Source organism: Phycodurus eques, chromosome 20, assembly GCF_024500275.1.
Source record: "Phycodurus eques isolate BA_2022a chromosome 20, UOR_Pequ_1.1, whole genome shotgun sequence".
NCBI classification, from domain to species: Eukaryota; Metazoa; Chordata; class Actinopteri; order Syngnathiformes; family Syngnathidae; genus Phycodurus; species Phycodurus eques.
Window position 1 is genome coordinate 7,350,809 of NC_084544.1, and position 27,636 is coordinate 7,378,444.

Consider the following 27,636-nt stretch of genomic DNA (forward strand, 5'->3'; position numbering starts at 1 on the left):
AGAATTAAAAACCGTCCCAATCTCTCCCAGAGGTAGAAAGACTCAAATCAATGAGTTGGGAGAGTGGGAGGTGAGTTGCATGGCAGTAGGTTTCTTCCATTGTTAAAGCTTAAACGCATCAAAAAGAGGCCACTACTATTTACCTCTATTTTGGACAAGCTGGGCAAAAATTATCCCATTTGAGGCTACATAATGCACAAATATGGTCTACCATCATTCCCATCAACAATTGTTAATACTGCCTAATAATCCAAACATGGCTTCCCAAAGCCCCCCACCCCAACCCAATATCAGCAAAATAATAACCCCAACACCGAGCGATTACCCAACAGATTGACCAGCATCTGATCATTCTAGTGAGCAGTAATAGACACTGAGACAAATCTATAGCTTGACATACCTGGAGGGACCCGCATCTTCCATCTTGTCTCCTGATATATTTTACAGGAAGCATGCAAGTCAGGAAAACATATTTAGCTGCCCTCTTTACCCCACATTCCATCTTAAAAAGTCCCCAGCGTCCAATCCCCCATTAATTGCAAGCAACATAACAAAAAAAAATAAAAATAAAAAAATAAAAATAAAAATAATAAAAAAAAAATAATGACCATCAGCACTTATTGCTTCAGTCCTCCAAAAGTGAGGTTCAAACCCCCGCCCCCCCCCACCCCCCCAAAAAATGTTCTTGATTCAGACAATGTTCATAAATACAGCTGTACTTCAAGCTCTTGGTGTCATCTTTTTGAAATTTTAAGTCCCCTTGACATTTTTGGTGTGAGGTCTGTTCGCAAGGCTTGCGTAGTAGGCGCACTGAGAGGGGTCGCATTGGCCAGATGGTCCTGAAGGGCCGGGTTGACCATGGGGGCCTGGGTTTCCTGGCTCTCCTTGGGCTCCAGCTTGTCCTGGGCTTCCATCTTTACCATAACCAGGCATACCAGCTGGACCTGTAGTAGACAGAAGCACTTTAGCCCTCAAGATAGCTCAGTGCAAATCCAATAACAGCAAGCTGTGTCCAGTTGAAAGTTTTCATGTGGTTATTACCTATTGCACCAGGAGGGCCTTGCTCTCCTCTTTCACCAACCCCAGAATCTCCCTTGTCTCCTTTAGTACCCTTTTCACCTGGAAGGAGCGATACAATTGTAGGATCATTGCATTATTTTATGTCAGTCATTCAAAGACTTGGTTGCTGAGTTCTAAACACCAATCACAACTACTGAGACTTGTTTACCCATAATACAGTACATACTCATATACATATCTTTACCAACTATAGTTCCTCATTACAGAAACTGCGACCAAATATTGACTGGATTAAGAACACATTTTCACATTTTAATACCTCTGACTTGAACATTTCTTGGGTGCTTTTTAAATAGACTCAAAAAGTCCCTTTGCTAAACAATACATTTGGTCTGGCTTGGACCTTGTGGATCTTAGTTTTTGGTTTTATGGCAAATCATCCAACTTGTAACTTCCATATGCAGATACAATAACAGAAAAAATACATTTTCCACAAATTAACGCAACCCATGTGCCTAGTATATATGGATAAAATTTTTCATTATTAAGGCCCAATGGAAATGGATGCTTGAAACTAAAATAGCAAACTTCCTGTCTCTTTTTGGGCAAGGGTTTACGAACCTTTTTATAAACCCCAAATGCTTTGGGGGTAAAAGGCAGACTACACCCTGGATTGGTCACCAATCAATCATAGGGAACACTGAGACAGATGACCATTGACAGCTGAGATCACTCATGGGAAACGATCACATGGTGGCTGCACAAAAGTCAACCATGTGAACTTGCCTATACATTCGTTAAAAAGCAATGAGTGTTCTACCTTTAGGGCCCATGGGTCCCCTCACTCCTTCGCCTCCATTCAGTCCAGGTATTCCCGGTTCACCAGGTGGGCCAGTTCGTCCAGGGTTGCCGTCTTTACCTGAAGGGCCGGGCGGTCCTGGGCGTCCTACCGAACTCTTCACGTGGGCTGGTTGCATCTGAGCCATGAGGTAGGCCAATTTGGCTGGAAGCACAAAAGAAACACTTCTAAGTAAATTGGCTCTTCAGACATGATGAGAACCCCAGCAGAACTGCTGCCTCACCGTCCAGTTGCTTAGCCAGTTCCTCCTGAATGAGCCTTCTCATCTGCTCCAGTGATGCCGACTCCCCCTGGTCAGATGTTGATGATGCCGCATGACTGAATTGTTTGCATCACCTCATTCATGCATATGGAAATCGTTTTATAGGGAGAGGAACCCACCCTCGGGCCTGGGATTCCAGGGTTCCCAGAAGGTCCTTGTGGCCCAGGAGATCCCATTTCACCAGGTGGTCCTGACATGCCCATCATCCCAGTGTGGCCCTTTCTGCCGGGTGGTCCTGTGTTTCCTGGCATACCTGGTTCTCCTGATTGTCCTTTATCTCCTTTCATGCCTGAGTCACCCTGAATTATTGTATTGTATGTTGTGTGAGTCACCCTGAATTATTGATTTGTATGTTGTGTTTGTGTGTAGAACCTCATCCTTGTACATCCCGGTACCTACTTTTTCCCCCTTGAGGCCACGATCACCCACTCGGCCTGGCATTCCCTACAAGACCCCAAAGATGTAAAAAAACAAACTTGCAATACCAGAATGCACTGTACATTAAATAATATAAGGTATTTATGTTAGCTACCTGTTTCCCTTCTGGACCAGTTGGACCATGTGGACCCTGGAAATCAGGATACATGTCAACATTGGAGAGGTTTAGATTTGGAAATATTTTTAACCAACGAACACTTACTGCAGGCCCTTTAGGTCCACTGAAGCCCGGTAATCCTGGACTTCCGGGCTCGCCTCTTTCCCCTCGCATCCCCTGAGTGGCAAAGACATGGCTGTTCATCACACACAAAATACCGCTTCCCGTACTTAAGTGTACTCCAAAAACCCTGCTCCTTAGAGAGGATTCAGCGAGATTAACATTTAGCTTAGCGTTCTTATCACCATGGTGCAGTACCGTGGATCAAAATCTCATAAAGCAATCTTTTCTGTGTGGTTTACCATCTAGAATGGATTTAAAACATTTATAAGGGCCAAGGACCAGCGTGGATTATTCAGTATTTGCAGAAATGACAGAACATTGGATTCACGTGGCAACATTCAACGTTTACTGAATGAAGAAAAGTGCTGACAATTGGGGTTATTTCACTATCCTGCCTTTTCACTGCTACACTTTCTCCTCACTTAAACCTCTCAGTTTCCTTCCTTCTTCCCTTCTCGAGGCCATTTCTGATTATCTGCTCCCTCTGCTGACTGATGTAGCTCCCATCCGATCTGCCTGCCCGCCACCTCTTCCCAGGAAACCATTTATCAGCCCGAGGACCTGCAGTCTCCCTCCATCCACACTCCGGTGTTTGTGGCCTGGTCCTTGTATCACCCTGCACTCCTTACACAAGTGGACTGATATCATTTGAGTGTGAAATCACTCAATTACACGGAGAGCAGAGGCTTCACAAGCTTGAAGAGGACTCGGGAGGCACTTTGAAGAGACAGGTGTCTGCAAGTAAGCAACAGTCACTGAGCGAGTCCTCTGTCTACATTGAGGTGGTTTAGTTTAAGAGGTACATTGTAAAAATGAACAATGGGAATTAAACTTTAAAGCCAAAGGAAATAATTTAAAGTTAGTTTCCCCATTTTATCATTATAGTTTGCTTTCATGTTATCCCTGCCAAGTTTGAACATGAGAAATCATGTTTACTTAGTTAGTTAGTTAGTTACCACCCTTTTGGATGGGTTGTGGACAGGTACTAGAAACAAATTATAGCATAATAATTCCGACTATTCCTACTGTTACAATTATTTTTGTCTGCAGCAATCATTTTCTAAAAAGAAAACAAACTATTGATGTTGGACTTTCATAAAAAGAGAGCAGTGCCAAGATATATATTTTTATAGTAATATAAACATGCAGTTACAGTCTGTTCATCCTCAATGTCTTAATAAGGTGCTCTGAAATGCACTTTAAACATTTAAGCGCGAGTAGTTATGTTTAAAAACATGACAGTCAAATGTTTTCAAAGGCTATTTTTTGAACAGCACATGAACAGTCCAACTTCTATAAGTGAGTCGCATCTTAGTGACAATAGAAAATGCGGGTTCCACGGTGTCAACAGTTCACAACCAATTACTAAAACTGCTCAACCAATTCCCACTAAAGCCAGTCAAACATTTGTGTTTGTTCTGGGTCTTTTTAAAAATAAAAAGTAACAATCATAATAATAATAATAATGTTTCTATTTTATTTACTTTTAATTCATGTAAAATATGTTTATATAAAGGCCTTTAAATTATATCATATGTGAACCTTCTGGATCCCTTTAAGTGCAACATTTTCCCTGATGTTCCATCGCAATCATTTTCTAGCAACTAATTTTAAAAAATAAACCTGACAGCTCATCTCCGAGATGAAGCAATACTTCACGTGCCCTCGGCATGCTCCCTTTCGGCAAACGTGTGTTTTCCTGTTTTTTCTTCTATTTATTGCCAAGCAACATAACATCACCATCAGTCAAAGTTGTTATCGTGACAGTGTGGCTCTTTACAGACCTTGATATTGTTGTTGCAGAATATTTTCCCTTTTTTTTTTTTTTTTTTTTTTTTTTTTTTTTTTTTTTTAAATAGAGCTGGCATAGTGTGAAGTTGCGACAGATAACTCACTGGAGTTCCTGGGAGACCTGCTTTGCCCGACGGCCCCGGTTCACCCTGCTTGCCCTGAGAGGGAAAGAAACAAAGAGAGAGGAAGTGATGGACTCATTTCCATATATCAATAAATCTTTCTTCTTGACATGACACTGTGCTGAGTCGTGCGTTCATGCTCACTGGCTCTCCTCTTGGTCCAACAAGTCCCTCTGGTCCTGGAGGCCCCTTTGGACCCTGCCATCACGAAACAAGAGTTTAGAAATACAGTATACACATGGAAGAATAAACGTGCTCTGGCCTTTACACGTGAATGCAGATAGTGTAAATGTTTGTTCCCTCTTGACGGTAAATAGGACAAAACTGTCACAATGTAGAAAGCTCTTACAGTGTAATATTTTAAACTGTTACACAGTAAAATATAGCGATGATTGAAGGTTATTCTGGCACTCTGCTCCAAGCTTGTTTTAGTCATCGGTGGGCTTAATTCCAGGAGACGAAGGGAAGAAATGCTGCACCCTGAAGAATGTTTTATGTAGTTTTAACAGTCCAGGACTTTCTACAGTGCAATATTTATGTCTACGATACAGCGTATCTATATTTATTCATTCATTGTAGGCTTTTCAAGCGTCCCACTTTATTTTTGTTGGAAGGAAATAAACCACCTTCTCTATGCTTCTATATTTGATATATGCGTGAACAAAACAGACAAGTCATGAGCGTTACATACTTACTTTATTAAACAATGTTAATAAACACACTGTACCTCCTTGCCAGGTTTGCCATCCCTTCCAGGTAATCCAGGCTTTCCATCTTCTCCCTGTTTGACACATGAAATAACAGCTTAAAGGACTTGTATGCTATATATGACATAGGATGTAAATAATAAATACATGAGAATGTGAGCATGAACTTGATAAATTTGATATTAGCTATATCTATCCATAAACGAGTTTATGGGTCATTTTTGCAGTTGTCCTAGCTTGCAGGAATTATTATCAAAATTGTAGTTTTTAACATGCATGTTTTTAGAGGACGAAATGGCTTCATTGGTCTAAAAGGACACATTAATTATTCATTAATTATTATTCATAATTATTTAAGTATTAGCCTCAAAGGTTCATTAAAAATATTTATTTTATTTGGACATCACATTGCTTTAAGTGTTTTAGCACAAGTGCTAATTCTCAATACTAGTCCACAGGAGCCTTATGAGAATGAAGCAATAATAGTCAGAGAAAAAAAAAAGGATAAAATTGGAATTTTGATGAGGAAAGTATGACACCAAGAGTTGACAATATCTTCTTTTAGGAAATGAAAGATACTTGGTGCTTCATCATATATAATGTGTTTGTCATGCTGTCAGAAGCATCTCATTAGCCATGATGTCCACCAGCCAGAGGCTGAGCTGTATTTATTTACCAAATAGAAGTGATGAGTATGCGAGGCAGTTACAATTCCTGTCCCTTACCGCAAATGTTCTGTTTAGGGACTCAGTAAAACTCTATACAGTAAAGGAAAATCTAAATTGGAAACTACACTGTTACCGTTATATACTGTAAATCACTTATACACTGTAAAATACAGTATAGCTCACTCATGATCGCTTCGCTTACCTTTGACCCGGGAGAACCATGTTCTCCTCTGTGGCCCTTGAAGCCCTGAGCAGGAAGAGATGCAGTCGTGAACTGGCAGCAGCTGCCTTAAGTGTTTTTTTCATTTGTTAAATTTATGGAGGCTACTTACTGGGAGTCCCCGGAGCCCAGGATTTCCTAGTGGTCCGGGTTCACCTTGTTTGCCCTTGTATCAAAAAATAAATAAATAAATAAAAACTCAAATGTAAGCATCACAGCATCCATCAGGTGAGATAAAATGAGGTTTTTATTTTTTTATTTTTTTACTTACTGGTTCTCCTTGTTCACCTTGTATGCCATCTTTTCCTATTTTTCCTGGTGGACCCTGCAGGTGAGTGGAATGTATTGTGATTATGCAGTACTACAATATTTTTATCCAATTAAGGGCTTTATGACCACACTGCAGTTGAACGTATATACGTTGTACTTTGGATGCTGCACAATTATTCTTACAATCAAGCCAGGAAGACCCGGAGGACCCTGAATCCCTTTGAGACCCTCTTTGCCCTGTTAAAAACAAACAGACAGAATCATCTAAAAGATAAAGTGAGCAATAGAAACCGCAACTATTAGAGTGTGACCCATATGATAGAGACGAGGTTTGCAGACTAATGACACGTGGCTTTTATAAGTGGGAAAGTGCAAGACTTCTGGCCTGACCTTTTCTCCAGGGGGTCCTTGGGGACCAGGTGGACCAGGTTGTCCATCATTACCCTGAACACGAACACAATGTTATTTAAATAAAGTAAATATGCTGTTTCGGAGACTATTTGAAGCATGCATTATGGGTAAAAATGTAAAAGAGAAATTCACCGCTGTGCCCATCATTCCAGCAGGTCCGGGGTGGCCTGGAGGTCCAGGGTGACCCTATGAAATGAAGAAGAAATTATTAATACATAACATATGCCAAATATTGATGAAATCAATGTTTGTTTCTCTACCTTTTCTCCTTTATCTCCTGGCATTCCAGAAGTTCCTTGCTCACCTTTAAGTCCCTGTGGGGGTAAATTAATAAACTTCATATTATAATTTGAGGATGAATAATTTTCTGCAAATAAACAGAACAGAACAAATAATGATTTTTATTACATTATTATTATTTTTAAAGGAGACATAATGGATAATTGACTTAATTTCTTGTATACAAATAGTTGCGTCTCTTTCTGGAGTGTCTGCCCACGAATTAAGTCAGAAATTAAATAAGTAAAGTACATCTTTAGTTAGCGTGCCATTCTGAATTTTGTTGGATTTTTGTCACAATTTGGCTAATTTACATAATAACACTCGCACATGGAATTTCTCCACACATGACTTGGTAGCTAGGTTGGGCGATGAAGAAGTGCTGCCTCCACGAGTGAAAATACAATAATTCCTTGCACTGTTTTCATGTGCACTCGCTACTTTCTTCACACTCTGGGCAAGTCTTGGTCACTCGCCTTGTCGCAAACCCCTAGCTTCGCTCCTCGTCGTCATGCTAACGAAAGGCCTACTTGGCATTGGCCTCACAGTAGAGGGGGGTTCTGTGAGGAGTGGCTTATTTGCATGAGACAGGAAATGCATATAAAAATGCATATATGTCGCATTTAAGTTTCAGGAATTATCCGAAAATGGTAAAACTTTTTAAAGTGGAGTATCAATGACAAGATTTTTTTTTTAATGAAAATAAAAATCCCCAAATACTAATCAATAGGGAAAAGTGTACCATTTTCAATATAGTTTGCTGTTGATGTAATATACAGTGTTTTACAATGTGTTGTTACCTGGGGGAAAATAAAAAAACTTTGACAGCGGAAATAAATTGACTGTTGCAACTCATTCACTGCCATTGACGGATTTAGAAGTCAAATATACATGTTAATTGGGAGGGCTGGCAGTGAATTGGAAAAATAAAGACAATTATAATTTCCCCCAAAAAATCTGAATGTTTTTTCCAAGGGTCCCTTTAGAATAGCTTCTTTTTTTTTTTCTTAAAATCTGATGATGTAATATCTTCAACATTACATAAAATTATAGTTTGGGTTGTAATTGAACAAGCAAAAAACAAACAAACAAACCAACAAAAAATATTAATTAGCATCTGTGTCAGCAACAAGGAAAAGCGTAACTGTGCTAACTTGCCTTTCCACCGTCAGCCCCGGGTGGTCCTTGAGATCCCGGTAGTCCTGGTGCGCCCTGTAATGACACAACAGACAATCAGTCTTCGTCTTGGAAGACGAAGTGTGCCCTAATTGCTCACTACTGCCCCCGGAGGAGGCCCTACTAATGATGCAGACTGTGTTTGGGCGTACGTTGATCGATGAGAACACATTAGTAACTTGGACCTCATGCCTTGTTTTAGGCGTAATGAATACACAAACACCCGCGCCTATGCCCGCGCCCACAAACACACACACACACACACACACACACACTCGATTGACTTTACATTAGGGGAGAGGTGATATTAACGACAATCCAGAATACAAATGACTTTGCCCTACTTGGTAGCCATCTTGACCATCTTTCCCAGGAGGTCCATGTTGTCCTTTGTCACCTGGCAGTCCCGGGAGACCAGCTGGCCCAGGCGGACCCGCTGGGCAGTCAGAGCAGATGTCCTAAAAGATGCATAAAAAGGCTTCTACTGTATGATCTCGAAATTTTATTTTATCTCGAAACAAGCAGCGGAGCTTACCTTAAGTTTTATGTCAGAAAGGTCTGCTGCTTTTCCCTAGAGAAGATGACCATAAAGTATCAAACTCATTTGCAGGATGCCCAGTGGGATACATTGTGGTTATCTAGGACCATGTATTAAAAGAAAAGCAAAATGGTACATGCTTTAGAGGTCATTCTATCCATACATACAGGCTCTCCAGGTGATCCCTTCTCTCCCGGCCTTCCTGGTAGTCCCTAATTAGTGGTGGATTACATGGATTACATGTACAATACTATATTTTAAACCCCACGGAGTCAAAATTTTTTATCAAATGTAGTATTCGTATAAACAAGACAGTGCCGTGTTTGGACTCACATTATGTCCCGGGGGGCCATCGGGACCTGCAATGCCAGGTAGACCCCTCAAGCCCTGAAAATCAGTAAAAATAAATAAATAAATAAAAATAAAAATTATGTGTAAGTAGGTACATAAATTTTTTAAATGCATAAATAAAATTACATAATAATAAAATACAATAAATATACATAGAATACATAAAAATAAACATACAGGAGTTCCAGGATTCCCATGATTTCCAGGAGGGCCCTGTAAAAAAACCAAAACAGTAATTGCAGAAATGTTCTAAATGCAAACAACACAGTATAGTGGAAGTGGCCTGTACAGGCGATCATACCTGAGGTCCGGTTTTGCCTTCCCCTGGGGAGCCCCTGTCCCCTGGTAAGCCTGGCTCTCCTCTTGCCCCCGGGGGGCCCTGAGGGACATAAACCAAGCTAATTGCATATTCCTCATCCTAAATTATGAGAATTTATCATTAATGTTTTGGTCTGTTTTGTGCATTGAATATCAGAATCTGTCTCGGAAAACAATGAATTGTTCATTTTACTGTGACAGTGGTGCGAGTTGATTTGCCACCAGGGGGCAGTTTGATACAGACATGCACGAAGAAGAGTTTCACAACTGTAGTAATATTTGCAGTTCTTCACAGGGGATAAATAATATATGCCTGTGAGAACAGTTATATTGTTGGTCTACATGTGTTGCTGCACTGTGTTCAAATATCCGTCATTTGAAGGGTTATAACACCGCAACATTGATGCTAGTTTTGTCAGCCCATTATGGCATTTTGTGAGTTAGTATTAAGCTAGCGGACTTTCGTATGAGGCAAATTTAACTACTTCTGTACAAGGCTAAAGTTAGTTAACTGTTCGTACCGTATCTCCATTTTTTTCCCTCTTTCTCTTTCTCACACAAAGAAAAATCCCATTACCTTTAGTCCTGGGGGTCCTTCATTTCCCCGTGGTCCTGGTTCTCCCTGTCATGTCACAAAGTACGTCAATTAAACATCTTAGACACACAAACACCTCATTTAAACCTCTTAAGGCTGAATCATTAGGCATTAGAAAGTGTGTACGAGTTCATTCTTTATGGACATAAATGGCAACAGCGAGGCCTTGGGGCCACACCTGGCTGTTGTAAAAAAAAAAAAAAATAAATAAAAAATAAAAAATAAAAAAGAAAAGGAAGAAATAAAAGGAAAACTAAGTGTGCTTCCTGTTGGCCCGCGCCTCGTCAGCGGCTCTGAGCTGGGGGAAAAAAGGAACACGTTAGGCAGCAGCACAAAATGTGCTGACTTAGTCTCGTTGTGTTATGTTGTGCTGTGGTTCAACATGTATGCCACACAGTGCATATTTACAAGCACAATACGTGTGGAAGAAAAGACACTTTTTTTTTGCTAGAGTTAAAGAGAGTAAAAAGCTGTTATTAAAACATTTACAAATCAATACAGGTTGAATGATCATTTAATATTTCCTGACACTTCATACACTAATACAAATAGAACACATTTCATTCAAGGGTAATGACTGCAAACACTTGAATTAACACTATAAAGAAAAACTGTAATAATCCATCCATCCATTTGCTTATCCTGTTCAGAGTCGTGGGTACTGTAAGGTGTAATATGTGCATTTTATAATGGGTTCCTTACAGTTAGTCCATCTTTTCCTTTCCCTGTTGGTCCTTGGGGTCCAATCAAACCAGGCTCTCCAGGTGGTCCTCGTTGACCTGCTTGCCCTGGTTTGCCTGACTCTCCCTAAAAAGTAAATAAATAAATAAATAAAGTTGGTGGTACATTAAAACAAGAACACGTAGTAATATGTTGTTTTAATAATACGCTGTTGTTGTTGTTAGTAATAGTAGTCTTAGTATTATGATGATGCTATGTCTTACAATTATTTCTAACCAGTAAACAAAAAAATATAGACATAAAATACAAATAATAAGAAAATAAAATGGTATTTAATGTCACGAACAACAACAACATACTACTACTACTAATAAAAATAATAATAATGGTAATGCAATAAACCATGCAAAATTCAGTGTGCTTGATTTATAATACCGTCTGTGTTTATTATATAATATTTATAATATTTTACAATTATTTTATTTATATTGCCAAGAACTTTATTATTATCTTTTTGGTAATATTAGAATTATCAAAGTATAGGCATTTATCATTATTTTACAACATTTCCGACAATAATAATAACAACTCATTTGGCTGCTTGAAAATATAAATAGCAATTTTAAATATATAACTTCTTTTTTTTAAAAAAAGGTATGTTTCAACATAACCATTTTACCAATTTAAAAATACAATACTGTACTGTATTTAGAGTCTATTTTCTTCCCACATATAAACATATCATTAAACCATGTGAAAATAAACTGGGGGACCTTGTCTCCTCTCTCTCCAGCTGGACCAGGAGGCCCAGTGATGCCTGGTATGCCCTTAAAAAAAATATATATAAAAAAAAAACAGTGTCATCAAAAAAAGGAAAAAAAAACTGACATTGTGAACTTGTGTTTAGTCACACAAATTGTACATGTAGACGTACCACGTTGCCCGGTAGCCCGCGAGGCCCTTGAGGACCAGCTACACCAGGAGGCCCCTGGAGCAAACACATTAGTGGTTACTATACTATTTACTAACTCAACGATTATTAGGCTTCTTACGGTGAATCACTTTAAATCCATGAAACTCACTGGGTCCCCAACACGTCCTGTCTCTCCTTGAAGTCCTGTGTCTCCTTTTGGACCCTACAAAGAAGAAAGGTCAAGTCAAATACGATCAATTGATTGATTGATTAATTGATCTATGTAATTGTTGCTCTTATGTCTTTAGTAGCACAGTCTTACCGCTAGTCCAGGTGGACCCTTAAGGCCTTGCTCCCCAGGTAATCCCCTCGGGCCCTTCAGACAAAGCATATTCAAGAGCACATTTGATAAAATTGTGTTGTTTCTCTTTTCTTTATTTTTTTGGACTGTTTTTCACTTCAATAAATCTCTTTTCTTTAAAAAAATCAAAATTAAAATGGTAAAAAAAAAATATATATATATATATATATATATATATATATATATATATGTAATGTCCATAAACGAAAAATGAAGGATGGAGGAGTAAAGCATTCAGTTAAGGCATGTTTTCTATGTTGATACCGTATTAATTTTTACACAGATATTAATGAGCTATGATATATTACCATTAATATCTAAAAAGTATATTATAATATGAGACAAGTTGAGAAACTTAAAACAAATTATTATTATTTTTTAAATGGTAAGCATCTCAGCCCTCCTGCTTGTCTACGGTAGAGATTGAGAATATTCTTATTGTATCTCTACTGACATCTAGTGGATTTCTGTGCACATTGCCACATGTAGTTTGTCTCCATTTAAAGGAATCTGACAAATGTATTTTTAAAAAAACGTTATGAAATATAAACATTTATATTGAAAAAAATCCCACCATTTCTCCAGTTTGTCCTTGGTCCCCCTTTTCTCCTTTTTCTCCTGTTTTTCCCTACAAGTTACAACAAAGTCAATATGCGTGAGTTTAAATGAACATATCAGGGAAGCGTTATAAGGATTACCACATGAATGTTTCATTATTATTTTCATAATTTGTTATATATTTTATATATATTAAGGACTTTGTTTTATATTTTTCATTGACATTATTTTGTTGAGAGTCAACTTACTGGTTCACCCGGCTCAGGAATGACACTTGCCACCTGTAAAGCAAAAATATTCAATATGTGTGACTTACTGGAGTAGTAATACTATTTAGACATTTTTGTGTGTTATTATTAATGTAATTTACATTTCCAGGCACACCGGGCAGTCCCCTGGCTCCTACTTCACCCTAAAGACAGCAGGAGAAGATTATATTCTTAATTTAATGACAGCAAGATAAACATTATTTAGACGTTGATGAACCGATGATAGGTGAAGCAATGACATTTTTTTTTTTTTTTTGGTGTTTTACCTTGTCACCCTTTTCACCTTTTGGCCCGAATGGTCCCTCTTGTCCCCTGTCACCCTAATAAATGAAATAAAACAGAATAAATCCTTTCAAAAATATAAATTCAAACCTGGGAAGTTTCACCAATGTTTAACTGAATAACAAATGAAGTGTTAGAAGCAAATAAATATTCCATCAAAGTAAATGCAAATAAATGTGTTTTTCATACATACAGGACTTCCCCTCTCTCCTCTTGTTCCATCAGCACCAGCTACACCAGGAGGGCCAGCCAATCCCTGTAAAAAAAAAAAAAAAAAAGTATAATAATTATAATAATAATAAAAAGTAATAATAATTTCTGATCTCCACAAACAAAAACCATTGAAAGAAAGTCATCGGTCCACTCACTCTCTCTCCCGGAGGTCCTCTTGGTCCTGGAGGCCCATCATCTCCCTATATGAGATTTACCGGTACATTTATAAAAAAATTAAAAATAAATAAAAAAGCCACTCGCTGTGTTTGCAATCGAGATGCAGAGTCGTCACAGTACCTTTGGTCCAGCCTTGCCAGGAAAACCATCTGCTCCACGTTCTCCTCTGGGCCCCTTTAGAGACATCATACCTTTAGTAGGATGTTAGATAGTACTTCCAAAAACTTGATTCACATACTGTATGCCAGGTGTGCTTTGCAGGTAATCTAACACTAAATAAACAAATATTAACTTGTTCAGATAGGACTTTAATATAATGATATAATGCTCTAATGATTTTTTGTCAATGTCTTTATGTCCCCAAAGTGTTCTGTAAATTGACTGTCTGTTGTACTAGAGCGGCTCCAACTACCGGAGACAAATTCCTTGTGTGTTTTGGACATACTTGGCAAATAAAGATGATTGTGATTCTGATTCTGATTCTGATATATTATATTTGTTACCAAATATGGTTCCCTATTTCAGTAGCCGGTACCATATAAGATTCCTTACGTCAACATAAGTTACTAAAATGGTTCCTTATTTCGGTGTCGGGTACCAAATATGGTTCCTTACTTATGTGTAAGTTACCAATTATGGTTTGTTACATCAATTTGTTACCAAATATGATTCCTTATTTCAGTATAAGTTGCCCCTGGAGGTGGGGCTCGAAGGCGAGCGCCTGGTGGGGTGCCCGGCGGGCACCCATGGTGCCCGGCCGGGCACAGCCCGAAAGGGTAACGTGTGTCCCCCTTCCCATGGGCTCACCATTTGTGGGAGGGGCCATAGGGGTCAGGTGCAGTGCGAGCTGGGTTGGCGATCCGATGTCCGGCTACAGAAGCTGGCGCTAGGGACGTGGAATGTCAACTCTCGGGCAGGGAAGGAGCCATAGCTGGTGTGTGAGGTCGAGGAGTCGACTCGCCTCCACACACAGCTGACGGTCATTCGAGACGATCTCAGAGTAGAGCCGCTGCTCATCCACATCGAGAGGAGCCAGATGAGGTGGCCGGGGCATCTGATTCAGATGCCTCCCGGACACCTCCGCGGTGAGGTGTTCCGGGCACGTCCCACCGGGAGGAGACCCCGGGGATGACCAAGGACACGCTGGAGAGACTACGTCTTTCGGCTGGTCTGGGAACGCCTCGGGATCCCCTCGGAAGAGCTGGATGAAGTGGCTGGGGAGAGGAAAGTCTGGACGTCCCTGCTAAAGCTACTGCCCCCGCGACCCGATCTAGGATAAGCAGTAGAAAATGGATGGATGGATGGATGGATGGATGGATGGATGGAGTATAATGTGCCAAATATGATTCCTTACTTTACTGTAACTTTTCTTCCTTTAGTGTTACCAAATACGGTTTCGTTTTTGTGTTTATTCTTTTTTAAATATGGCTTCTAATTTCAGTTTTATGTACAAAATACTTTCTGGTTCATGACTTCAGTGTAGGTTACCAAATATGGTTCTTTACATCTTTACAATTTTAGTGTCAGGTAGAAAAGCAGAAGTTTAAGTTGCCCAATAGGTTTCTTGGCTGACAAAAGATTTTAAATGATACTAACCATAGCACCATCATTTCCAGGAAGACCATCCAGCCCATCTTTACCAGGAAGGCCCTTTGGAAGTTCATAGATGGAAGACATTCAGTGACAGACACGCAGTATTACATGTTGGTTTAATTAATTTCAATAATTGAAGTTAAACTCACAGGCTTTCCGGGCTCGCCAGGTTTGCCGGAAAATCCAATTTCACCTGGCAGGCCCTTTATTATGAAAGAGGGAAATTATTAAACAACCCAGTCAGGAATGAGTCTCATTAATAATACATAAATACATGTGATTATATTTTACTTACAGGTGGTCCAGTGTTACCATTGTTGCCTGGCAGTCCTGGTGGACCCTGCGGACCCTGCAAAATAAACATTTACAGCCTGAATAACAGTTACAAGTGAAAGCCTGCAAACTAATTTTTTTGGCACAATCTCCAAAGTTCATTTGAAGCTCAACGCCGCCCCCGAGAGAAGCAAGTCATTTTTTTATTCGACTTTAAATTATTGTGCAGTCCACACTGTTAAAATATGTAATACATTTTCAGTGTTCTTGCTCATTGCTTAATGAAAAATGAACACATTCTTACGATCGGTCCGGGGAGTCCATCCACTCCAGGCAATCCACTTTCACCTTTCTTTCCCTAGAAGACAAATTAAGAGGAAAAAAAGGTAAAGATGAAAAAATATGTTTCTGCTGTAAAAGTGTACATTTGATTATAAACCACATTAGCAGCTACAACAGTTGATTGTAACATATTTGGGTATATGTGACGTTAACAACTGCCAGTGGTCTACAATACTGTTTTTAAAAAAAAGTACTTATTAAGTACCACCATCATGATTAAAATACAGCATTGTAGCAGGCCTAATTGTTCATCACAAACCTTATTTCAAAAAGCATATTTTATATCGATGTAAACTACTGTAACAGTGTGCTTAAATATAGGAAGAAACGCTGTAATTAAATAAAGATTCAGTGAAAATGTATTGCAAATAAATGTTAAATACAAATTGTATCTAAATATTAAAAAAAAAAAAAAAAAAAAAAAAAAAAAGAAATGTACTAAAAAGTTAAATACAATTGAACTGTAATTAGTCAGGAATTATTTTGCATACCACTAGAGGGAACCAGCGTACCGCATATTCAAGATCACTCGATGAAGTCTCTTATCTTCATTCATATTTTGGAAGTAACTATTGTCAGTGTTTTAGCAGAAAACCACTGGGACCTAACATCGGGTGGGTGGATGCTACATAAAAGCAACATACTGCTCGTTAATTAGCACAAAGAATTAATGTTGAAGCTTTCTAAATTGTCTCACTGTGCTACGATTCATTTAGCAACGAGATTAAACGCTGCCAGCAGACACGGGCCATATGGTTGGTTCGCTGGAGAACATCTCAGGAGAGAGAAAAAAAAAATCATCCAGCCAGAGCTCTCAAGGTTGTTTGTTTGTTTGCTAGCAGTTATCTTATTTCCCTTGTGGGGCATGGCCTCAGAATGAAACAGTCGGTGAATTTATCAATTTTGGTGCAGATTTGGATGAAGGTGCCGATTCAGGATTCACAGTGAACATTGTGAGATTTTTTTTTCTCGCTGAAAAAAAATGGATGAATATTCATAAAAAACTAAACAAAATGAAATACGTGGGATCTTGCCAATAAAAACACAATTCCTACCCTTTGACCAAACTCCCCAGGCTCCCCTGGTATTCCCTGTTGCCCGGGAGGCCCCTTTGGAGCAGAAGACATAGTTACATTGGTGACATGATGAATGCCATCACACTGCATGGTTCTGAACATTCGCCCATAACAGCAGAAAGAAAAGCAATAAAACCTTACAGGCGGTCCGGGTGGGCCATCAGCCCCTGGAGGTCCCGGAAAGCCAATCTCTCCCTGAAAATATGCAAAGGATGAACATTGATTTGCACATTTGAATGAAAATACAACAACTTCACTTTGTTCACATTTTGTTATGTTACAGCAGGATTCCAAAATGGAATAAACACCCCCACACACACACCTTAAAATTCTATAGATAATGCACCAAAAAGAAAAGGCAAATATTGTTTTTTTTTTTTAAAGATTTTTTTGTTTGTTTGTTTTTTTAAATAGAAAACTTCTTTGTGGAAATGAATCAACTTTGATGGACATTATGTAATAATTGAAAATATTCATCATATTTTTAAGTCTTGTTTTTGTATCCAGGTTCATATTTGACAGAGAACCTGCGAAGCCTTTCATAGGCGTACAAATAACATGTTTATTAAGGTAATATTATTCTAGCAACTCACCTTTTCTCCCCTTAGGCCCTCTTTATGATACTAGGGGAGGAAAAAATTAAGAAAATTACGGTGACAAACCCTGCTAGAGGCACAAAAAAAAAAAAAATCTAAAATGTGTTTATCATGTTTTCTTTGTTGTCTTTTGGGGGGGGTGGGGGGGTACTTACCACATCACCAGGTAATCCGGGAATTCCTTGTTCCCCCTGTGACACAGTTCCCACACAAGAAAAAAGAACAAATCAAAACTAACAATTCTTACATTTCCTCAGGTGACATGATAACGAGTAGTTAACAGTAACTGCAGTCGTAAAGGGCAATTTGTGTGTGTGTGTGTGTGTGTGTTTGTGTGTGTGTGTGTCTGCCTGCATGCACATGGGCGTTGCGAGACGCAATAAGATGAAGAAAGTCACTAATTGCAGGCGTGCTGACTTTTGATGGTACGAAAAGAGAGAGAGGAATGTCTGGAGTATTTACACGCATGCTTTTGAAAATGGATTATACCTTTATGATTTATACATGTGTGTGATAACATTTTTATTCATGGAGTGGGGGGGGGGGCATACTCTACCTTATCACCTTTTACCCCACTAGCCCCGGGCAAGCCAGCCTGTCCCCTTAAGCCCTTAACAATTTGAGAGAAAAATATTATGATTATTACTGCATTATAGCAACGAGAAACAAACTTTCCACATCTTTGCTGATAACTTACATCTTTGCCATGAATGCCAGGTTTTCCAGGTAATCCGTCCAAACCGCGCTCTCCCTAAAAAGAGAGGAGCTTTCAAATATTTGCCATGAAAATAACTTGTACCCCTGTGAAATTATTAAAATGAAGTGGCAATTTAAATTTGTTTTCTTAAAAATTTACAAGAGCCACAAATTATTCATATCCAGTTCATGCCATGAACTGAATATTCAATTAAATTATAACATTTTTGGTCTGAAAATTACTTTTTTTTTTTAAATGTTTGCTACAAATAATGTATCTTTGTTCATCTATCTCAGCCAGCGATTTCTAATGACAGGAAGAACAGTTAAATGCTATCCCACTGAATAGTAGTAAGTACAATTAACTTCGTGTTTATAGCCATGGCCATTCATTCAACAGAATAAGTCATGGCGAGAACAAATCTGAGGAAGTAAATTTGTGACTAACTTGAAATGACTTCAGTATTTTAGTGTATGTAATTGACAGTTTTATTTTGTGGTGTGCCACGAGATTTTTTTTATTTTTTTTTATGTGAAATATGGGCCTTGGCTCCAGAAAGTTTGTGAAACACTGCTCTAGATTATGATAGAAATTACAAGTATTCTTTGAAATTGCCTTTAGGGTAAAATATTGGGTCTCAGCAAAATTGGCAGGGATTTTCAATATGTGACAAATAATAATTCCCCTTGTCATCCTAATGAGTTTGATTTGCACAAAAACTTGCTGGGGAAAACTGTACTGTATTAATTTTACATAGGGATTGTAGATTACTGCTTATTATAAATACCTGCGTGTGATGATTTTGTAAATGTCAATCATCAAATCTGTGGCTACTGGTTTTAATACTGTTGCGTTGACATTCGCTCCATAAGTAAAATGGCCTTTTCAAATTCAAATTAAGCACTAGAGCAGTCGTTCCGCAGAGAGAGGGGAGAATAGAGGTCAGGTAAGGGATTTTGTCTCTTCATCACTTTCACGTGTACTTGTTCACTTTTGAACCCCCCAGGAAATTGCCAGATTGCAGTTTAAGCAAAATTAAGCGGAACGTCACAGTTTGCTTGTCCGTTGATGGATGCAATGTGTGATTGAGGTGTTCCAGTTGTTTGAGGAAGTTCTAGACATCAACAAAGCGTTTTGGGTTTTGGAAAATTCGGTGCATTGGAGCCAAAACAAGCCCCCGCATGAGAACCAGACGGGAAGTGGGGAGAGTGAATCAAAGAAGTCACATCTGTTTGGGCAATTTTATGTCCCTCGGTTTGCGCTTCTCACTGAGAGGAAGGGTCACTGTTGTCCACAGGCATGACCACATCACGTGCAAATCATCATTTGACAGTTTTTCTGACATTTTGTAGAGTTTAACAAAATGCACACTGTGGTCCAAATCAGGACTGATAAACCATGGCAGAGGTATGCACTTCCCTGAATGCCATTGTAATTCATTTGGAAAATCGTTGTTGTTATTTCAAATGTTTTAATTACTCATCTTGAAGGAATATTAAGTTTTCCCGTAAAAGTGAAGCGCGTTACAAATCACTCACGCTTTGTCCTGTTGATCCTTTTTCTCCCTCGTCACCCTATGAAGGAGTAAAGCAATGTTTACAATATAGTTAGAAAAAAACAAAGCTCATTATCATAATTCAACATTGAGTGTATGCAGACACTTACAGTGACACCTTTTGGTCCCGGTCTTCCTGCATAGCCTGCATCGCCTTGAATGCCCTACATTGTACAGCAACATAACATTAGGATATATTAGTTGTCTTATATTTTATACTTCCCCATTAGGGTCACAGGTGTGCTAGGGCCTATCCCAGCTGACTTTGTGCAAGAGGCAGGGTACACCCGCGACTGATCGTCAGGGCAATTACAGACAACAATACAATCCATCAGATTAAAACAGTTAGATGCTTAAAAAAAAGAAAAGAAAAAAGAAAACAAAACAACTTTAAAATCTGGGTTTTTGTTTTGCTTCGGTGAAAAATTGACATCTCGCCTCAACTCACTTCGAATTGTTTCCATAGCACCATACAGCAAATATGAAGGCGTTTACTGTGTTACAATATTGTATTCGACTAGTAATCACTGTGAATGGATTTTATAGTCGAAGCGAATTACCCACCTTTTCTCCAACCAGACCAGGAAGTCCTGGATTCCCAGTCCGCCCAGCCTCTCCCTGTCAAAACAATGACAAAGAACTGTACAGATTTCATTTCATTCTCAAAATAAAATCACACAAGTAATTACTTTGTCGCCTTTGTCTCCAGATAGACCATCGATACCGGGAACACTGTCAGCTCCCTGTTAGATCATTAAAAGAACAAAATCAGGACCAGTTGCGACTGTTTGGATTCAGAAACCAAATCCGCTAAGAGTCCAGGTTCAGGAGTGCCAGACCTTCTCTCCTTTTTTCCCCGGGGCACCTGTCAGCCCTATGCTGCCTCTATCACCCTGTTAAAACAAAGTATTTGTTATTTACGTGGAGCGAGGGGCCACACTTGAGCATGCAGGGCGGCACGGCGTGTTGTCACAACCTGTTAGCGCCACAAAAGAAGTTTTTGTCTGTTGGTTGGTTAGGCGGTGCATGTTGAACACAAAGAGTTAGACACACACAGACAAAAGTGGCCATCATTTGATTAGGACACACAATTGTCGTATTAAGAGGTATTCTCATTTACGATTGTTGGTCAAAGCCAACAATCGTAAATGTTAAACCTGTTGGATATTTACGATTGTAAATCCATACATGTGGGGTCATCCCTAAGTTCAACCGATCCACAGACGCTGTGATTGGAACGACAGACAAAAAAAGTGGGGGGGACACATACCGATAATCGGGCTAAATCTGAGTATTTTCCATCTCTTGCGATCAAAGTCTGCAAAATTCTGACTATCGAATGATTCTTGATATTATCCTGTAGTGTGGGTTCATCGTTCATTATCCTCCCTGATCTGCTTGGAAAAATGGTTGTGACCCAGAACCGTAAATGCTAAACCTGTTCAATATATGCGATCATAAAAGGGAACAATAGCCAATAAGAAGAGCGACTTGAGTTGAGTGTGTTGATAATGAGTCCCCCAAGTCATTCACCTCAATAAAAAGGACATGGAGAAGATTTTACATCTGCAATGTTTTTGCCTGAGACGCTACCGTTAGCCTAGCATCTTGTATTTCTTCTTCTACTTTTTCTTCTTCTTCTTTGTATTTTCCGGCATCCTGGATGTCAAGTGGTACCATGCTACCAGTCTTGGTACTACGATTTCCGGTGGATATATCGTTATGTGTGCGGTGTACTGTGTTGGTCAACGTGAATACGCCACACACTATAAGAGCAGAAAGCTTGCAGATTATTTTTTTTTTCCTCATGGTGTGGAATTTCTCACAACACTTTAAAAACTTGAATGTGTGTGCCCCTCTTTAGACTGAATCTTTCAGATTGTTCACCGTCCGGCGCAGCGGGAACTTGAACCAGACACTAAGACGTTTTGGAGGAATAATGCGAATAATAAACCTTTTGTCTAAACATAGTTCCGAGGTGATTTATTGGATATTGAACCCTGTTAGGTCTTGTCGTACTTTCAAGAGGTTCTTTGGGATATGGTCCGCGGCACTTAACAGATCACGTGTAACAAGAAGTACAAGATTTTAGTAGAAAAACTCAAATGAATGTCTTTTAAATTTCCCTGCTATTGATCTATAATAAACCAATTGAACACGTCATGGTTCTGCTGTCGTTCTATCAGGGACGTACATACGGAATTTGAACACACGTCATTTCTTTCCTCCCAGACATTAGGATGAAGACCGTCTCCGCTGACAGGAGACATGACTTCAAACATTACTTAAACTACTTCACAGGGGAATTGCCCTTGTGAGTGAGTCACTGGAAGGTGCAATTAGAGGAATTGACTTTCACCCCGTGCAACTCAACAACATGAATTTGCAGTTGTTTTTTTAAAACCGCAGTGCAGCGCTGGTTTATGTCACAATTTTTGCGATTTAAGCAACAAATTGCACCCAGCTATTGCAGGAAACTAAAAAAAAATAAGAATAAGAATAATAATTCATGCATAAATGAACAGGGATGCTGGGGCGTAAAAGGGGGTTTCATGCAGTGGCAAGAAATAATTGAAAATTCAATTTCATTTCATTTTCTGTCATTAAAAGGAATTAAGTGAAAATAATATATATAATCTCAGGAGAATTTTGCAGGGAATTTTACAAAATATAAAGCCAACACAGTGGAGGCTGTTTTGCTTGTTCTTTAGCTTTTTGTTACTCTTACATAATGCAACGAGACTCCTATTCAAATCAATAAGGCTCCAATGTCCCCAAGTGCATGTTTTGCTTTTTCTTTGACTTTTTACAACACTTACATGAGTTAAGCAGATTCATATTTACAACAAGACTCAGTGTTTTTGCTTTTTCTTTGTTTTTTTTGTGAAGCTTACATAAATAAATCAAAAATGTAAACAATAAGAATCCCGTGACTCCATAGTAACTCATTCGTTTTTAGCTTTTTCTTTGGCTTTTTTTTTTTAAATGCTCTTGTGAAGAAAGCGGACTTCAGTCTGCAACGTCGCCAAGTCTGCCTTTTGCTTTTTCTTTGACTTTTTGCAACACGCATATTGATCCATCTGTTTAGTAGAAGTTTAGCAATTCATGCAGTTAACGAGTATGCACGCTCATATGCAAATAGAGTGGTTAATAAGGCCCACGCAGAGCATCAGCGACAGGTTTACTTACCTTCTCACCTCTATCAACTCTAACAGAGATGACTTTGCCCTGCAAATAATTAATCAACGGATTAATTATTATCGAGGCTGGCAGAAAGCCAGAAGAGACTACAGAAGGCAAGCATGCGGTCTGAAATGACTTGTGTTTGCTATTATAAGTCCAATAGTTCTCCGTTTAATTGTTGTGTTTTTCCATACACTTTCTCCTTTTTCTCCTTTGAGGCCCGACAGACCGGTGGCACCTCGAGGGCCGGCATCGCCCTGTAAAAGTAACCCACACAAGTAAAACGATACCGTAAATGTGTGTAATTGTCTAACAAAGTGCAGCTAAGAGGTAGCGGTAGAAGACCTTTTCACCCCTGAGACCTGCACGGCCGGGTGCACCAGCCTCTCCCTGCGAGGAATGACAAGCCGTTAAAGAAAAAAAACAATGTGGGAAAACATGGCCAGTAGGAAGAAGAGAACAAAAAGTCATTCACCTTGTCTCCACCAGGACAGGAGCAGTTGGCTTGGGGTCCCCTTTGCTGCTCCACTGTGGTGGGTGTCGGAGTGGGGATCGCAATTGGAGGAGCCTCAGTAACTACCTTCTTAGGGCACTAGAATGATACACATGTACAGTAAGGACAATATATTCTTCACATCACACAATATTATTATTTATCCATCCGTCTTCGATACCATTTGTGCTCATTAGGGTTGCGGGGTGAGTTGAAGTCTATCCCAGCTGACTGAGTGAGTGAGAATGAGGGAGGAAGCCGGCATACCCAGAGAAACCCCACGCAAGCACGTGAAGAACTTGCAAACTCCAAGTGATTCAGACCAAAAACCTCTCAACTGAAAGGCAGACGTGCTGACCACCCAAAAATGTTGAAAGAATATACAGTATAAAGTTTGACAAAAGGCATTATACACCTTTTTTTTCAAATTTCATTTCCTTTGAACAGACATAAGACATCAGCACTTGCCAGCTTCATCTTTGCAGTTTTTGTAAGCATATCATTCCCATGCTGATGGATCCTCAATCAATCTGTCTTTGACAAATAACGCAGCATAACGCCTCCTACTACCACCACTGATGAAAACACTGAACTCCTAGAGAAGGCGTCCGTGCAAAACCAGGGAAAACCTATCCAGAGGTCTGAACTGAAACTCAGCACCAACAAAAGCTCGATTCAGCGGACACCTCGGAGAATGATTACATTACCCGTACCGCGACTTCCAAGGCTTCAAGGTGAAGATTATGATACTCATCAAACTGAAGTCAAGAAAAGATTCTGTTTCGGGAAACTTGCCATGAAAAGCGTAAATTGTTCTATGCGTTGAAGCACTGTGACATCCGTAAAGCTTGTCAAACTGGTGCCGAACGACGGTCGGTGACAGAAAAACTTTGAAATGTCAGTTGGCGAGAACATGGGCAAGGGAATTACTGCATACAGTATGTTCACAAAATCTGCAAAAGATTAAGCAGTCAAATGCTAATGGCCTCACATCTGTGCGAATTAATAAGGAAATACAGATGTGTATAGTGACTTTTGGGATAGCTTGTATATTATTTAATATGATAAAAACATCTCCAAACTCCAAATTGCCCATAAGTGAGTATATGAATGCGAATGGTCGCTTGTCCATATGTGCACTGCGATTGGCTGCCAGCCAGTCTAAGCTCCAGCTTGCAAAGATTCTGTGGGGGCGTGCAAAAAGGTCATCCAGAGATCAGCATTTCAGCTCAACAACCTTGGTTAGAAAATATGAGTTGTGGTTGTATGGGGGAATTGCGTGTCATGATATTATTAGATATTGCAGTATTTCACCAGAACCCACACTAACCAATGTGTCAAAAAAAAAAAGAAAAAGCCAAAAATAACTTGCAATCCACATGAAATTCCATTGATGTGTACTCACAGGCCCATTGGGTAAATCGCAGCAGGTTTCCAGCTCGGTGTGTTTGGAGTCGCAGTAAATAACCATCCTCTGGAGGTCAAACTGTGCGGTAAACAGGCATATGAGCGACGCCGTGGACTGTAAAGATTGATGACACTTTGCAAAGACGCTCACATCAACGGGCACGCTGTCATACAATCTCTTCCCGATGACCGTCTTCCCTTGGATGTCGATGTCCTCCCTGTCGCCAATGGGCAGCGTCTGGATGTGTTTACAGTCCAGGTAGAGAGACACAGTCTTGGCCTCCACGCTCAGCGCTATCTTGTGCCAGTTGCGGTCGAACAGCTTGTCCACTTCGGAGTTTTTGAACACGGCTCGGACGGCGTCCTTGGTCAGCCCGACGGCGTTGTACTCCACTGCCTTGTTCTCGCCGTCCAGCCTGATAGACACCTGAAAAGACAGATGCAGGACTGTGTTGAGACAAAATCTTATGCTATTGAAGCTGCCTGTCATTTATGTAGGATATAACGGACAGAGAATCTATATAGTAAGCAATTTTACATGATTGTATTTTCTTTTATCACCCATTTTCTATACTTACACTCATAGTTGCGGGTGAGCTAGAGCCGATCCTTGCTGACTTTAGCTGAGAGGCAGCACACACCCTGCACAGGTCATCAGCCAATAGCAGGGCATTTTATTTGGATTTTTGTTTTTATTTGATTTATTTAGTTTAAATTTCATTTTATTTTATGAGTTGAAATAACAAACAATCTTATTTAATTTAATGTCAAAAGAAATTGTAACATTCTAAATTACATTATAGAATGGTAAACACATAGTAAATAAAATATATTAATTAACCTTGAAAATATGAAACTGGATTTTGAAAACCTCAAACGCTTCAAAATGTTTTCAATTTGAACGAAATTGGTTTAGTGCATTCTTCTATGTATTAATATGTAAGTATTATTTATTATTTGCATAATATAATGAAATAGCTGTGACTAATTAGTTAATTTTAGAATAGTTAACCATACAAATTAATACAACTCAATTGAATTTGATTGAACTCAATCTAAATTACATTATAAAATTATTACGCTTTGGCAAAAATAAATACAATAAGCTAATATAAAAGATTAACTCTTAAAAACCCAATACAGTGAATTCAATTCAATGAAGTACGCTAAATTTGCTTTGATGCATTTTAAAGTAGTCACATTTTATAATATAGTAAAACCTATAATTTGTTAGACAATTAGCGTGAATGTAAAATAGAAACCTTTAAAAATGACAAATTTATTTGACGTGTAAAATCCGTGTCACATTTGCTTGTTAATGATAATATTTTCATAATAATACCAATTTTTCGAGTGAGGGTGTCCTCACCCGAGTCATTTGGCAAAGACCTAAAAATAGACCCATTTACGGCATTTGGGGTTTGCTGACCTACCTGCGGGATTCCATATTTGTCAAAGACCTGCCAGAGGTACCAATCCTCTCGCCTTGAGGTTTTCCTGAATTTAAATGTCGTCACAAAGGCGTATTCATCTGGCAGCCCCTGTGGGAAAACATCGCTATGGAAAGAAGGCACACTTTGTATTATAACAAATAATAGCTGATTGAAGCTTAGTATTAGCTTCACTCCTGACCATGTATTAATTGCATTTTCTGTCTGTATTTTGCAGTCAGAGGGTGGTCCTTAGACCTTGTCCATTGAAACCTGTTTGCGCAAGTGTCTGTTTCTGACTTATGTGTATAAGTCCCTGAGGGACGAATAAAACAGATGAAGCCAAAGGGGTCTGCAATATATGTTCAAGTGCAAGACAAAGCGACACAATTTCTGTTTAGTGTATCACTTCACATTCGCCGGATAAAATTTTTTGGATGAAAAAGACCAATTTGTTTGAACCAAAGCTAAGCAGGAGTAAATAGTTTGCATGTTTAATTACCTAACATCAAAAGTAGCTTCTTTAAAAATTAATGGTATGAATTACAGAGCAAAAGCCTCGGGCAACACCAGCTTTTCCTATTTCAACATTTTTTTTTATAGCCGACAAAGGTTAGGGCTCGATTATATTTAGCTTTCGGAGAGGTTGGTTTACATCGTTCGGTCATTAGAATTTTTACATATTTGGAATTAGGAACAGTTCCGAGGTCCATTTCACCACACAAATACAAATATCTATTTACCGTATGCGACAAATAAAGTGAAGATGTGTTTTTCTCCCTTTGTATTCAATTAAAGAGACTGCAAAACTATTATATCATTGTTTAAAAATCGAATCTAAGATACATACATTTTCATCAGCAGACAGGCATGCGCAAAATTGTTTTCGGGAATGTGGAGACCCCAAAAAGACGATTCCTTAGTTTGTCGCTTTTTAATTGAGAATTCTCCAAATGATCATCAAACTTAGATGCCAGGCTTCGCCCACGTTAAATGGCGCACGGAAAATAACATTGGCAATTCAGCGTGAATATCTGCTTCCGATTGGGGCTCTTTTTTTTTTTTTTCTGAACTTTTCAGGGGACGCTACTGAGTGAATTCTGGGGGGGTCGTGTTCCAGACCCTTAAAATACTTACTTACTAAAATTTTACAGCATATTGATGTCCCCCATTCATTAGAAAATAATAACAAATGGCGATTCCTCGAGGGCCATCAACTGCACCGTACTGAATACGATATGGACTCCTGATATGCGCAGTTATTGCGGAGCTTAACGCGCTGGTTGGCTACT

At 39.2% G+C, this 27,636-nt stretch overlaps 1 protein-coding gene across 1 annotated transcript in view; it reads right to left on the reverse strand.

Moving 5' to 3' along the window:
* Positions 1-680: 680 nt before the first annotated feature.
* Positions 681-27,636, reverse strand: part of col22a1 (collagen, type XXII, alpha 1) — a 35,043-nt gene continuing 8,087 nt past the window's right edge. Inside the window, exons 5-64 of the mRNA XM_061665360.1 lie at positions 26,348-26,471; positions 25,066-25,341; positions 24,913-24,993; positions 23,490-23,606; positions 23,360-23,404; positions 23,209-23,271; positions 23,021-23,059; positions 20,671-20,724; positions 20,521-20,574; positions 20,396-20,449; positions 19,942-19,995; positions 19,815-19,850; positions 18,277-18,330; positions 18,136-18,189; positions 17,735-17,770; positions 17,577-17,606; positions 17,125-17,178; positions 16,963-17,016; positions 15,870-15,923; positions 15,588-15,641; positions 15,442-15,495; positions 15,296-15,349; positions 13,820-13,873; positions 13,678-13,722; positions 13,503-13,565; positions 13,294-13,347; positions 13,129-13,170; positions 13,007-13,039; positions 12,775-12,828; positions 12,162-12,215; positions 12,009-12,062; positions 11,861-11,914; positions 11,700-11,753; positions 10,948-11,052; positions 10,228-10,272; positions 9,634-9,711; positions 9,510-9,545; positions 9,315-9,368; positions 9,149-9,193; positions 8,979-9,014; positions 8,788-8,901; positions 8,426-8,479; positions 7,249-7,302; positions 7,121-7,174; positions 6,968-7,021; positions 6,761-6,814; positions 6,579-6,632; positions 6,420-6,473; positions 6,290-6,334; positions 5,440-5,493; positions 4,857-4,910; positions 4,695-4,748; positions 2,782-2,853; positions 2,674-2,709; positions 2,541-2,585; positions 2,261-2,440; positions 2,103-2,169; positions 1,841-2,023; positions 1,042-1,119; positions 681-944 (exon numbers count right to left, since the gene is read on the reverse strand). Coding sequence (XP_061521344.1) covers positions 751-944; positions 1,042-1,119; positions 1,841-2,023; positions 2,103-2,169; positions 2,261-2,440; positions 2,541-2,585; positions 2,674-2,709; positions 2,782-2,853; positions 4,695-4,748; positions 4,857-4,910; positions 5,440-5,493; positions 6,290-6,334; positions 6,420-6,473; positions 6,579-6,632; positions 6,761-6,814; positions 6,968-7,021; positions 7,121-7,174; positions 7,249-7,302; positions 8,426-8,479; positions 8,788-8,901; positions 8,979-9,014; positions 9,149-9,193; positions 9,315-9,368; positions 9,510-9,545; positions 9,634-9,711; positions 10,228-10,272; positions 10,948-11,052; positions 11,700-11,753; positions 11,861-11,914; positions 12,009-12,062; positions 12,162-12,215; positions 12,775-12,828; positions 13,007-13,039; positions 13,129-13,170; positions 13,294-13,347; positions 13,503-13,565; positions 13,678-13,722; positions 13,820-13,873; positions 15,296-15,349; positions 15,442-15,495; positions 15,588-15,641; positions 15,870-15,923; positions 16,963-17,016; positions 17,125-17,178; positions 17,577-17,606; positions 17,735-17,770; positions 18,136-18,189; positions 18,277-18,330; positions 19,815-19,850; positions 19,942-19,995; positions 20,396-20,449; positions 20,521-20,574; positions 20,671-20,724; positions 23,021-23,059; positions 23,209-23,271; positions 23,360-23,404; positions 23,490-23,606; positions 24,913-24,993; positions 25,066-25,341; positions 26,348-26,471 — 4,009 coding nt within the window. The 3' untranslated portion in view covers positions 681-750. The remainder of the gene's footprint in view (positions 945-1,041; positions 1,120-1,840; positions 2,024-2,102; positions 2,170-2,260; positions 2,441-2,540; positions 2,586-2,673; positions 2,710-2,781; positions 2,854-4,694; positions 4,749-4,856; positions 4,911-5,439; positions 5,494-6,289; positions 6,335-6,419; positions 6,474-6,578; positions 6,633-6,760; positions 6,815-6,967; positions 7,022-7,120; positions 7,175-7,248; positions 7,303-8,425; positions 8,480-8,787; positions 8,902-8,978; positions 9,015-9,148; positions 9,194-9,314; positions 9,369-9,509; positions 9,546-9,633; positions 9,712-10,227; positions 10,273-10,947; positions 11,053-11,699; positions 11,754-11,860; positions 11,915-12,008; positions 12,063-12,161; positions 12,216-12,774; positions 12,829-13,006; positions 13,040-13,128; positions 13,171-13,293; positions 13,348-13,502; positions 13,566-13,677; positions 13,723-13,819; positions 13,874-15,295; positions 15,350-15,441; positions 15,496-15,587; positions 15,642-15,869; positions 15,924-16,962; positions 17,017-17,124; positions 17,179-17,576; positions 17,607-17,734; positions 17,771-18,135; positions 18,190-18,276; positions 18,331-19,814; positions 19,851-19,941; positions 19,996-20,395; positions 20,450-20,520; positions 20,575-20,670; positions 20,725-23,020; positions 23,060-23,208; positions 23,272-23,359; positions 23,405-23,489; positions 23,607-24,912; positions 24,994-25,065; positions 25,342-26,347; positions 26,472-27,636) is intronic.